At 53.0% G+C, this 13,205-nt stretch overlaps 1 protein-coding gene across 11 annotated transcripts in view; it reads right to left on the minus strand.

Moving 5' to 3' along the window:
* Nucleotides 1-3,820: 3,820 nt before the first annotated feature.
* Nucleotides 3,821-13,205, minus strand: part of MAPKAP1 (MAPK associated protein 1) — a 274,623-nt gene continuing 265,238 nt past the window's right edge. For all 11 annotated transcript variants that reach the window (XM_049628968.1, XM_049628934.1, XM_049629009.1 and 8 more), the window contains 2 exons: nucleotides 10,452-10,549; nucleotides 3,821-5,475 (listed from right to left, as the gene is read on the minus strand). In XM_049628968.1, the coding sequence (XP_049484925.1) occupies nucleotides 5,350-5,475; nucleotides 10,452-10,549 (224 nt within the window). In that variant the 3' untranslated portion in view covers nucleotides 3,821-5,349. The remainder of the gene's footprint in view (nucleotides 5,476-10,451; nucleotides 10,550-13,205) is intronic.

The following is a 13,205-nucleotide window of genomic DNA, read 5'->3' on the forward strand; positions in this document are numbered from 1 at the left end:
TCCTTCTCTCCTAATTTACAGCCTCCGCCATCCTTTTTCTCCAATGTACATCAGCTAAACCCTTAAAAGAGTCAAGGGCTTGAAGAATGCTAAAAATTTAATGTATGTTAAAAGGGTATTAAATTCTAAACTAAAATTTACATGGGAATATGACATTAAAATATTTTTAGCTTTCAGGAAGCTGGGGGCTGGAATGCTATAACACAGACGAATTTTATCATTTTAAAAAGAATTAGCCTCACAGTATTTCTTACGTATTCATGGAGGGAATGCATACAGATGGGAGCTCTGTCTGGAGTTTCTCTGCAGAGGCAGGCAGGGGGGGGTGGGCGTGGGGTGGAAGGGGGCGGGTGGACACTGAGAGGGGGGCGGGGAGGGGGGCTCAGAGACCTTCCCTAGGGGCCTGGGCTCACGCCCTGAGGCCTGAAGTCCTGCTGGCCGGGAAGACCTTGGCCAGGGTGTTCCCAGTGAGTATGTGACCTGGGCACCCTTGTCTCATGGCTGCCCATCCCCCACTGTGCACCAGGCCTGCGACATTATCTTATTTATGCCTCGTGCAACTGCCATAGGGCTCCCTCCAGCCGGTGGTGCAGCTCAGGAGCAGTGTCCTGCTTCTGAATTAGGAGCGGGGAGCCCCAGGGACGGGCAGAGCTGGGTCCCTGACACAGCTGCCTCTCCCCAGCCCACCCCTGCTCCAGGTATCGTCACAGGGCAGAGAGCCAGAGGGGCTCCTCTGCCCACCTGCTCTGGGACCCTGTGACCCAGCAAGGGTCCCCAAAGGCCTATTACACTAGAGGTCATGGTCAAGGGAGGGCCCCGCACTTGGTGGCCCATTCAGTCCTTGTCACAGCCTGGGGGGCGCTGACTGGGGATGGTTGTCCTAGGCAGCCCAGAGTGGGAGCTGAGTGCATACCAGCCCAGGCTGGGTCACTAACCCCTTATCACTGAGATGAGCTCTCTCTAAGCAGTTTATTTAAAAAAACATTTTTTTTTTAAGTTTATTTATTTTGAGAGAGAGAGAAAGAGAGCACGCATGTGTGTGGGTGAGGGGCAGAGAGAGAGAGGGAGAGAATCTCAAGCAGGCTCTGCACTGTCAGCACAGACCCTGACTCGGGGCTCGATCTCACGAACCGTGAGGTCACGACCTGAGCCAAAATCCAGAGTCAGACACTTATCTGACCGAGCCACCCAGGCACCCCTGAGAGGAGTTCTACTTTCTCCATTTTACAGATGGGGAAACTGAGGCTCCCCAATCACCTGGCTGGACAAGGGCAGGCCGGGGCTTCCTACCTGGGGCTTTGACTTTAGGCCACGGCTGTATCCTGGAGGAGGCCCCTGAACCCCTGGGGTTGGTGACAGCGGAAAGGCCCAGCAGACAGCCCTCCCCACCCTGGCTGAGGGCACCTGCAGTCGGCCGGGACGGGGAGGGGAGAGCGGCTCAGACTGGCAGCCAGCTCTGGTCCCAGGAGGAATCCCGGCCAGGACAGGGGCCGGCACGGGCAGAAATGACCACTCGCTGCCTGGCGGGCGCCTCCCCAGCCGCCGCACCTCCGGGAGGTCACTCATTGGCAGTTAAAAATCTATTGTGACTTGTCAGAAAAATGAATAAATGGGCACATTATTTTTTCATTCCAGACCTCAGCATCTGTTTGTCTAATCAGGAAGGAGAGTGGGGAAGTCGGCAAGGGCTGCCGTGCACGTTTCATGTAAGTTTTCCTCTGTCAGAGGAGTTTAAATGGGTAATGAACAGGCTGTGGTGATTTGAAATATAATCCCATTACGCTGACGAGATTACAGGGCTTTGAGACTTCACAAATCACTCTTAGGGCTTTTATAGCAAACACCACCCTGTTGGGACTTTGCATTTAAGCAGAGGTGTTTGGTGGGAACGGAACATGACAGGCTTAACTCTTTCCCCCTCCTGGGCTGCTCTGTGAACAGCAGGGCCCTCCCCGTGGGGCCTTGGTGGTGCCTGCAGGATGTGGGGCGTTTAGGCCTCATCGGCCATCGGGGGCCAAGACGGAGGCCGGTCGGGAGGCTGGAGGCCGACCTAGCCACTTCCCAGGGGAGGGACTCTGCTACTCTGCCTGCTACCGCATCTGCAGAAGGAGGATTAGGGGGCCGGGGGCCATCACGCCGGGCCCTTCCCAGCCCGGTTGGTGGGAACGGTTCCAGCTTCCTGACACACTCCTGCACGCTGTGTAACCTACCCCTCAGGGAGCCCCAGGACACCCGTGACACCTGGAACTGGCCGCCGCACCACATACCTCAGGCCTCCAGGCCCACGCTGGTCCCCCCAGAGTTTCCATGGCAGCCACTCCTGGGTAGCCTGGGGATCACTTGTCCATCTCCTGGCCTCACCAGACCGTGAGCGCCTTGACCGCTACGTCAGAACCTCGCTCCCCTCCCACCGCTGATGTTTGGCAACCTGACCCGGGGAACGGAAGCAGCTGGCGGGTTTTCAGGGGCACAACGGGGGTGGGGGTAAGCTTCTTCACCATGAAGAGAAGACTCAGGGTGGGGGTCAGTGTGGACACCGGTCCTGGGGCCGCGGTAGGGGGTGCTGGGAGGCAGCTGCCGCTCAGGGTGGAAAAGGGATCTGACGTGCAGAGGCTGAGGCGCGCTGGGTGGTTCTGGCAGGCCACTAGGGAAGGTCAGCCTAGGGTGACCAAATGGGCCAACCAGGAAAAGCACCGAGCCGCACGGGGGCGCGTGCTCCACTGGTGGAGGTGTGCAAGCAGGGGCTCAAAGACTGGGAGGGCACACGACTTGCCGCCCCAAGAGAGGAGGATGGACTAAACGGCCGCAAGTCTTTCTCGGAATTCTTGTTCAGAAGCAGAAAGGCTCCTGCAAGTTTTGGCAAACAGAAACTGCCGGAAAGAAGGCTGGGCTCACTGATTCCGAGACATGTAAGACACTCTCTAGAAAGCTCCGCAGAGGTCACCTACTCCAGCATCTCTATTTACGGATGAGGAAACCGAGGCCCCGTGGAGGCAGTGCCCACCTCAAGGCCGCAAAGCCACCAGCTGTGGCTGCGGGTGTCGGTCGTGGTGTGTTCCAATGGGAGGTGAGACCCTTCCACGCCCCAAGTCCTCACCTCTGGAACGGAGGTAATGCCAGGACCTGCCACAAGTCGGTTGTGGGAGTTACAGGGGCCCAGGCGTATGGGTCGGGGCCCAGCACACAGCCCGCCTGGTGTGCTGTAGGCCAACAGGCCGGGGTGGGGGGCAAGGGGGTGCGGTTCCCAGCGGGCAGCTGAGGCCAAGGCTCCAGGGAGTGGGGCTGCCCGCACTGTCATGTGGGGTGGGGGCGGGGCCGCCCTGGAGCCAGGTCAGGGGTGCTGCTGGGAGAGCAAGTGGGGCCCGGGGGGACCTTACCTTGGCTCTGCTGAGCTCCTGCTTTGTCAGGTGTATCCCCGAGGAGCTCCTGGTCCTCTTAAAATCCAGGTGTGGGGTGTGAGAGAGGGGCCGAGGAAAAACTGAATTTAAATGGTTCTGATATCTGGTCGGCCTGGGTGGTTTTACGGTGTTCCCCCTTCAATTCTTGCATCAGCTGGACGGACGAGCTTTACGTAAACTGTGCGCGGGCCATACTTCCCGATACGAGAACGGGGTGGGTCTCGTACTGGAGGGAGGTCAAGATCTCGATGTCACCCCCGAGTGAAGAGGGTCATCCTGTCTTGCTCAGTATGTGAGGAGGCCCGCGGTGCATTTCAGAGACCTTCGGCACATCAGCTGCCGCGAATGCCCCTCCCCAGAGTGACGCGCAAGTCTGGATAATGTGCTCGAGACTTCGAGAATTCAAAGCAATACGCAAAAGATGGTATTTATATGACTTTTATTTTAATATCGTTTTAATATTGAATATGTCACAAGATTTAATGACCAAATTAGTCATTTACATTTTTCAAAGGTATCTAAATATAAAATTGCTAAAAATCCAAATACAGATAGCAAGCTACAAATAATATTTCTTTTGTTTCTGGGGTGGGTAGGAATGGAAGACGTTAGAAAAGGATGCTTCTGTTGGCTGAACAAAGATCAGAATGAAAGAGGAATTCATTAAAATGCCCCCAGTGCAAAGAAACACACTCGACTTCGAGATGCTGTTTTCGTCACATCTCTTCCTGTACAACAATTTAAAAAACTGTTTGAAACGCGGGTCCTCAGTGAAACATCCGGTCCTCGACCCTGGCCGGGGACCGTGCGAAAGGACGTCACCCTGGGAGGGACCCTGGAGTGGCTGGTGAGGACCGCAGAGGCATCTGGTGTGGCCAGAGGTGTGGTGTCAGCGATGCTCGATCCTTGCCCGCCCCCCACCTGCGCAGTCGGACCCGGGGGAGCAGGCGTCCCTCTGCCCTGCCATCTCTGCTCACCGCGCCCTGACAGAGTGAGACAAAGCAGCATCCCGCCTGCTCAGACAAGAAGGCAGGCACTGTGTGGACAGGAGGAAGGAGAGCGGGGGCCCTTCTGAGTCAGTAGAGCAGAGACTCTCCCAATTCCAGGAGAAGTCCACATGCAGGTCTAATTGCTAGCTGAAACGGACACTTGCTATTTAAGAAATGGAAAGGCCCGCTTGTGCCGGGAGCTCAGCGTGACCCGAAGACCAGCCGTCACCCCATTCTCCCGGCGCCCCGGGAATAAACTGCACGCAGTGCCGCGTCTCTAAAACCAAGAGGTTCTGGGATGAGCGGGCGAGAGGTGACGCCTGAAGGGGCACAGCCTGGGACACACATCGCCGGCTCCCCTTCCTAACTTTAGTAAGATACTATCCTCAAAGCAATGCACTCATTTAAACAAATGGTGTAGTTAAAACTATTGACTAAGCCCTAAACATTTCTTCTGAGAAATCGAGCCATAGCTTTTCCAATCTGCTTGTTCAATATGGGAACAGATTTTAAAGAGAATGACATGATCAATCCTCTGCCCCAAAGAATGGCCCGTCATACCAACCGTGGTAAAGAGTACACCTGTTTATTAAAAGGAAAAAAAAAAAAAAGAAATGTACATTTTTGTTCTTCGTTTGTTTTAAGAAATTTGATCAAGTTGCAAGGAAATGTCTGGGCATGGCTATGTACATCCTCAGCAGGGCCGTCGGGCAGTGAAGACGGCTGGGCGGGGTGTCTGTGTTCTGGCCCCTGGCACTGCTCATCAAAGCCACTGCCGCTCAGGCTTCGGTCCCGTGGAGATGTCCCCGGCTCCGTTCCCCAAGAGCCCCCCAGCCTTGTGGCCGTGAGCCAGGGGCTGGCCTGCCCCTGAGGACTGCGGGACACGGGGTGGGCTCTAGGGCCACCTGGCCCCGGCAGGCAGGCTCTGAGCTACGGCGACAGATTGGGGTTGGAGGCCGGTGTCATTGCTGCCCTGATTTCTTCTCCTTCTGGAAGCTGAAGCTTGTACGTCTGTTCAGTTTTCTTTGTTTTTGAGCAAAATAGTCAGCCCGGGCAGTGCTTGCTCGTGATTCCAGGATGTAGTTCACCTAGAAAGCAAGAGGACACAGTCCAGTCACTCGGCAGCCTCTCCGTTCGCCCAGGGCGAAGAAGGGAAGGGCCCTGACCCAGGCTGGGAGCCCAGGTGCTCTCTCGTGCCAGGAGCCGAGTCACCACAGCAACCTGGCAGGCTGGGACGGAGCCCGCTTTACGCCGGAAGATGGAGGCCTGGAGGGGACAAGTGGCTGCTGCGGGCCTTTCAGCCACCGGTGGTGGAGCTTTTCTGATTGCAGAGCCTGTGCTCCCTCCTCAGCACATGCTGCCTTCCAGAAGGCCGTGCGCCAGGCTTCCTGGTTCTGTCCGCCTGCTGTGCAGTCCTAGGCCTGCACAGGACTTCCTTGAGCCCCGCTTTCCTCGTCTGAAAGACGAGGACATTGCAGGGATGAGAAACCAACTGAACCGAGGCTCTGAACGCAGCCTCCCCCCACCCCGCCCCCGAAGGTACAGAGCTTCTACTTACGGGATTTCCTCTACTGCCCACGAGCACCCTGCCCACCTGGGTTCATCTGATAAAAAGGAGTGAGCCTCAGGGAAGGGCACCTCGCTGACCAGGATCACCCAGAGGCGAGGGTCAGAGCTGGGAGGGTCCTCTGTGGGGAGCACACAGCTGGGACGCGCCCGGGTGGCGGCTGCACACGGTCAACGTCCGCAGCACCTCCGGCACCCAAGCACCTCCGTGTCTGAGCCTGGCCCCATGCTTGGTTCAAGAGACTGAGGGAAAAGTAAGACATGGTCCCTGCTCCGAGGCACTCACAGCCTGGTGAGTACCCAAGAGCATGACAAGTGTGACACCCGAGACAGAAGGAGCACGAAAGAATGGGGTAATGATCAGGGAGACGTGGGGCAGGGACGTCTTGCAGAGGGAATGGGCCAGTTGGGTTCTGAGAGAGAAACAGGGGTCTGGGGTGTACAAGGGGCAGGGGAGAACCGGCACGCGTCCCAGCGCAGCAGCGGAAGACAGCGAGGGATCCGTGGAACCGAACAACTTAGTGGCCAGTCCAGGTGGGCTGGGAGGAGCCAGGGAGGGCAGTGGTGCCGGGATCAGGCCTGTGCCACAGTGTGGACCGTGAACTCCAGGCTGGGCAGCGTGGTGGTGGCACTGCTGGGGTGCTCTGCAAGGACCAACTCATGGAACCTTCACAAAAGCCCGCAACATCGATGCCGTCATCATCCCCTTGTGCAGATGAGAAAATCAAGGCACAGAATGGCGGTGCGTTTACTCAAGGCCACAAAGCCAGCAAGTGTCTGCGCCGGGATTGCCCTTGATTAACATGCTTCTAGTCTCCCAGGCCCCTGGCCTCCAGAGAGGCGTGCCCCCCCACCCCGCCCAGATACCATTCCTCCCACTGCCCCTGCCGCCCTCTGGCTGGGGCTTTTTTTTGAACAAACACCTTTCTCTTCACTCTCGAGTATCTAAAAGTTATGCTAGGGAACCCAAGTATTTTGACTCCATCGACCAGCCACCACTTCCGTTGATTCCCCTCTGAGGGCCCCGCGTCCCACACCCTAAGCGGGCGAGGGCCGCGCTGACTGTGAGAAAGGAGTCGGGGGTGTCGTGGGGAAGCGGTGCGGGACGGATGCCTCACAGACACGGTGTCCCCCTCCAAACTTCCTGCTCTGACAGTTGCCAGCAGCAGCAGGCGTTAAGGAGTGGTGTGTGAGTACAGAAGGCCTGACATGCTTGGCCCACTGCCTCGCTGAGCTACCAGCTGAGAGCAATAAATCATGAGGACCGCGGGGCCGGGCTGACGATGTGGGACACTACAATGCATGGAAATAAGAGGTTTTATCATTCTTAATAAGAGCAATCTTTGGATTATACTGTTTGCACACTCAGCCAACCTAGTGTTTTCAGTGTATTTTTGGCACACATAACTTGACAAAAGCATTTAAAAATGATCCTTAACTAGCCAACTATCTCCTAAATTTATTATCTTCAGTGCTTTGTGATAATCACATAGATAATTTTAATGGAAGATTAATGTAATAATCAAAAGATAAAAACGCCCTTTGGTCTGCCATTAGTTGGTTAATATGCTGTGGCTTAAAACTGGCACAATTTTATGCACTATAGAGTGTTTCACTTTCAATGCATTTTACAGCTTACGGCATAAAAATATAGGGAGTTTTCATGGTCAATAAAGCCACAGCCTCCATCACTCGATCACGAGAAGAACCCAATTTGAAGAGACCAATGATTCCTCTGAGATTCATCTCGAAGCCTGCAGAATTAGGGACCACACATGGCTTAGCTCAGTTACAGCTCGGGGTTGAAGGGACAGGCCTGGGACTCCTTCGGGCTGGCGTTCAAGCAGAGGCTCCAACCGTAGCACATTCTCTGGCTTTGGGCCTCTATTTCCTCATCTCCAAAATGGGGATGATAATGTCTACACTCTGCAGGGCAGTCGTGAAGATTAAATAATTACATACAATGTCTTGTATGCCGTTAGCGTTCAAGAAATGAGAGACATTAATGTTTCCACACGAGAGAAAAACATGACGGGATAAAATCACTGGACAGAGACTGCCTGTTCATAACATCTTCCTTCACATTGGCCTCTGGCCCTTATCTCTTCCCTTCAGTTTCCATCAAAAGCTCTCATTTTATGTAAAACTTCTGAATTCTAGAACCACCACATGCAGCACTTGAGTCTAGGCCTGACACCTGGAAGAGCCTCCGATGGAAACATTTCTGGCAAATTCTGGGACACGGGGCCGGGGCCTCAGTCACTCGGTGCCGGTGCAAAGCCTGCAGTCACTGTGGGGATGGCAGAGAAGGCTAAGTATTTAAATTGCTATAAAAATCAGAGACAGAAAACATGAAATTTAATCTTCCATCAGGATCATGACCATTAGCTCTCTAAGTAAATCAGGTCTGGGCTCGCTGTGACTCTCCTGGAGTCTCGGGCGTGATGCAATATTTCTGCAAACATTTTCATATGAAAACAGACATTTCAGGAGAGGCGACAGGCCTCAGGGATTTTGCAGAAAAGCATCTGCTTCGAGGGAGCATTTGGTCCTGGAAAATGATTTCTCTGCACTTGCTCTCGCAGAGCCTCGGACTGAAGTCATAAACCCGTGTTTCTGTCATCAATCTGCTGTTGTGAAAATTATTTTGATGTCAAACACAGGATTATAATTTTACTAGAATCCTTCTCAAGTCTTGAATATTTTAATGCTGGCTATAAAAAAAGGCCAGCCCCTGATGGGGTAATGGAATATTTCTTTACCTGGTCCCCGAACACTGCACAAGTTCCCTGTGCTGTCTGGTGACAATCTGGCAAGTTAACTATTAGCTTGCTGGTTTCAGGCACCGCAGCACGCCCCCTGTCCCCACCACCTGGTCCAAGGTGGGCCCTGGTCCCAACTGTCCCCCCCACCAGCTTTATCCTTCCATGTCCATCTACTACTTTTGGAAATGTTTGGCAGCCATGAGGACGTGGCCTCGAAATGGCTCTGCAAAACAATGCCATTTCATGGAAACCTCTCCTTCAACTCCTCAAGGGTGCACACATCCGGGGGGTTAGGAGCCCAAGTTCTGGAAGCTGCCAAACCTGTGGTCAGGTCCAGTTCTGCCATTCATGGCCCTGGCTAAGATCTGTTTCTGAGTCTCAGTTTTCATCTAGGAAATGGGATGAAGTGGGAAAGATTTTTACAGTACCGTCTTGCAGAACCATGGAGATTCTGTGAAAGAAGGTAGATAGTGCTTAGCTCAGGTCCTGTATTCTGCAAGCCCTCAAGTACAGCTTAGCTACTTTTATTATTATTACTCGACGGCTTCCACTCTCAAGAGGAGAATGAACACTAACTTAGGTAGGTTTACACGACCTCATTCGACCCCTGTTCCAGGAGCCCTTTGCTGCCGTGGGGCAGGCTACCTACCATTATCTCCATTTTACAGGCAGAGAAACTGAGGCCCTGAGAGGTGATGTGACCAGCCAGAGTCACACAGAGTTACCAGAGTCACCCTCTGGCTGTAAGCCCTGCTCCACCCGAACTAAGCAGCTCTGTTGTTGCTATCTGTTCCGTCTGTGGAAGATTTGGCTTGAAGAAAGCACTTTTGGTTTTGAGAAGTCTGAAAACCACTAGTCCAGGGCGACTCAGAGTGTGGTGCACAGACCAACGGCCTGGGCAGGACCTGGGAACCTCTTAGAGATGCACTGTCTCGGGCCCTACCCCAGCCCTCCCAAGACCCCAGGGGAGCTCTTCTCAGCCCGTCTCCATTTTGCAAGGTTCTGCGTGACCTGACCTTTCTGCCCCGCTCTGCTCCAGCCATATGGGCCTGGGTGCCACCCCCCAGCCTCACACACTTGCCCTGCTTCTCCGCCCTTCACAGGCTGCTCCCGGAGATGCGTTTTCTCTCTCCCCACCTGGTAAAATCTGTGCCTTTCATCTAGCCGTCAGGGTTCAGCTCTCCACCCGTCCCCTCTACCCCCGTCAGTTTACCTTTTCCACATCCACGTGGTACCTTTGTGACTGTTTAACAATCTGTGTAATCTAATGTTTAACGTGTGTCTGCTCTGACAGAGGAAGAGCTTTCTGGGGGCAGGGCCGGGTCCGTCACCGCAGCATCCTGAATGCTAGCCTGGCACACAGAAAGTGCTCAGTGGGCACGGCAGAGGTCCAGTAACATACGATTGTACCGTCAAGTTGAACATGTTTATGACAGGTTGCTAAAATTACCTTGAATACATTAAGTGTCTCCACACAAGAACAACAATCTCCTTGGAGCCCGTTCCTGGAGCCTCAAGGAGCTCCCGACAATGGATGGGAGGAGAAAAATGGTGCATAAAAAGGATAAATACGCGAAGAAGCAGGATTACTGGAGGAGGAAGCCCCAGGGGCTCCGCTTTGGCTGAAGCGGGTGTGGAGCCCTGTCCAGTGCGGGGAGGAGGGGGCTGCCGCTGGCCTGAGAACCGGCCGTGCAGAAGCCCACCCCGCACACGGGCCGAGGAGGTACACTCACCTTGAGTACGATTTCGTTGACGGTAGCAGCGTCAGATTCAAAGTAGAGGTGTTTATAGTCATGATTGCTTAGATACGTGAGTTTAAATATTGCATGACCTGGAGAGAGAGAGAGAGAAAAGGCAATGAGGGGGTTCTGGCAACTTCTCTTTGGGGAGGCCCTCACATATTCTCCCCTTGTATTCCAGTTCAAGCAAGAGCAAGGGGAGGCGGTGAGGCTGAATGCTCCCAGGAGCAGTTCATTTTTCTCATCACAGGCTGGGGAGAAAATGGACAGGTTAAAAAAAAAAAAGAAATCAAATGGCTAGTTAGGTCTCCTTCCACTCTGGAGCGTGTTCAGGGCATGCCACATTAGGAAGGCTGTGCAGAACTATGTCTATACGGTGAGTACATGGAACAGGTGGCAGTTCTAAGGTACACGACCAGTTAACCCCAAACGATTACCGTGAAAATAAAACTGTGCTTAAAGCCAAATGAGCAACAGGAAGGACAGAGGCTGCCGGCAATGCCATCGCAAGGCTTTTCTGTGGCTCTGGCTACAGCAGGGAAGGGCAGTCCCGGTCTTGCGACCCTGAGTGGAAGCTGCTCCTGGACCTCTGGTCACTTCTATCCTAGAAGGACGGCACTTCACCCAGCTGTCTGACCTTGGGGGGCCAAACCCTCTGAACACACAACTCTTCCCCAAAATCAAGTTCCTGCACGCTCCTTTCCTACCACCTTCAGGATAACCTTGTCATTTCTGGGACTGCTTCCTGTCCAGCCTCCCCTCATGCTGTCCTCCTGTGCACAGGCCAGCCCCGTGGCACTGCACACGCCCACCAGCCAAGGCCTGGGGCATCGTCTCTCACTGACCAGTCCGGAAAAGACCTGCTGACGCTGGGTCACACGGCTCACCTGCTCCCTCCTGGGGCGAATCTTCTTAGCTATACTCCTAGATACCCTTCTCATGCAGGCCTCCTATAATACATGCGGCCTATATCGTCCATGACACCTGCAGACAGGGGTGATGTGCCTGTCCTTCGGGCCAGATGTGCCACATTCCCTCCTCTAAATAGAGATGCCAGCCTGTTTCAGTCCCAAGTGAAGCCCTCCCTGGCCCATCAGCACGTGCTGTCCTTGAGTTGTGGGAGACCCTGTGGCACTCTAAGAAAGTCCTCTTGCTCCTTAAGCTATTTTGAAGTCGGTTTCCATTACTGGCAACCCAATGAGCATTGCTTCCGAGAGACATGCAGTCAGCGCTCAGCAAAGTTCCCAGACTCAGGAGCGGCCGGCGACCTCCTCCTGCAGACAGCCTCAGAAACAACCTTCCCTGGTCTGCTCTGTAGACCTCAGTGCTGGTGAGATTAAGCATATCCTTTCTAATAGGCCTTCTCATCCGTTTTGCTTTTAATTGAAACAGCCCTGGTCATAGTTATTAATTAATAATATATCACCCATATTACTGTAAGTTCACTTCTTTCCCGGAGAAATCTTCTTGGGGACTTTATTTACAGTAGCTAATTCTTCAGATCTCCAAAAATAAACTGATATATGTTGTACATTTGTGGCCAGGAAAGTTGAGCTGCTGGTATTTTATCCTGGAAACATCATTATGATATACTAATTGTGACTATAAATTCTATATTGAAAAAAATTAGCTAATAATTTCTGAAAAACCTCACTTTCGGTCACCTGACAAATTTAGCCTGATTCTAAATCATGGTACTAAAATGTTAGAATTCCTAGCCAGAAGCTAATCATTCCGTTAATATGTAAATGACTTGTTTCTGATAAGAAAGTGAATCTCACATAAAAAGATGTATCTGTATGTATGGTGTGTGTTTCTTTATCTTCACAGGACCCGCTTTGGAAGAGTAGTCTTGATGGTGATATCACTGTGTGGAAGAACAATGCAGTTAACCGTTGGCCACGCTGTGATCAAGTAGGGACATCCATGAAGGTCACAGGGCTGTGAAGGACAAACAGAGACACGCCCTCCAGGAGGCCTTACCGCTGACACCTGGCCATGACAGACACAGACACCAGGGCCTGGGGCTAAAAAGGACCAGAAGGTCTTGGGGAGGCCTGTAGACCTGAAGCTTCAGGGTTCACTGACCACTTTGATAAGGGATCTCATGGACGGTCTACACCACCTGCTCCCACTCATCACTGGCAAAACAAAACCAAACCTCAAGATGCTAGACCATGTTTTGCCCCAAAACTGAAACGCTATAAAAACCTTTTCTGCACTGTTTAGGGAGAGCCAAATCTATACGTGGCAATATGTGATATGCAGTCTGCACCGGCCTGCGGGAGCCTCTAGAAACCCGGACCCTGTCCTCTTGAGATCACACTGCCTGTGGAGCGTATCGACTGCAGGCTGATAGAGGGGAGGTCTGCAGCTCATCTGTACAATGGTCACATGAAAAACAAAAAGAAAACATCCCAAGTCTCCTGAAAGGCTGCGTATTTGGGCCAGGTGAACACAAGCACACTAACATCTGTATTTTGCTGTACTGGGGGGCTGCGTGCGTTCCCTGCTTGTTCCCGGTGCTCATTCCAGAGCTCCAAGGAAAAGTGAAGCCGACAGGAATGATGAAGAGTCCGCCACTCACCGCCTCTCTGAAGCCTCTGATTTATTTGTCCTTTCCAGGGAAAGCATTCACATCACAGAGAGAAGAGAACACTGAGAATGTTATCTAGAGTACTTGTATTTGAATTTCAACGAATCAGCCCTTTTATGATTATTACAGAGCCACAGATGTTAATAACCGGG

The sequence above is a fragment of the Panthera uncia genome, chromosome D4 (assembly GCF_023721935.1).
Source record: "Panthera uncia isolate 11264 chromosome D4, Puncia_PCG_1.0, whole genome shotgun sequence".
Lineage (NCBI taxonomy): Eukaryota > Metazoa > Chordata > Mammalia > Carnivora > Felidae > Panthera > Panthera uncia.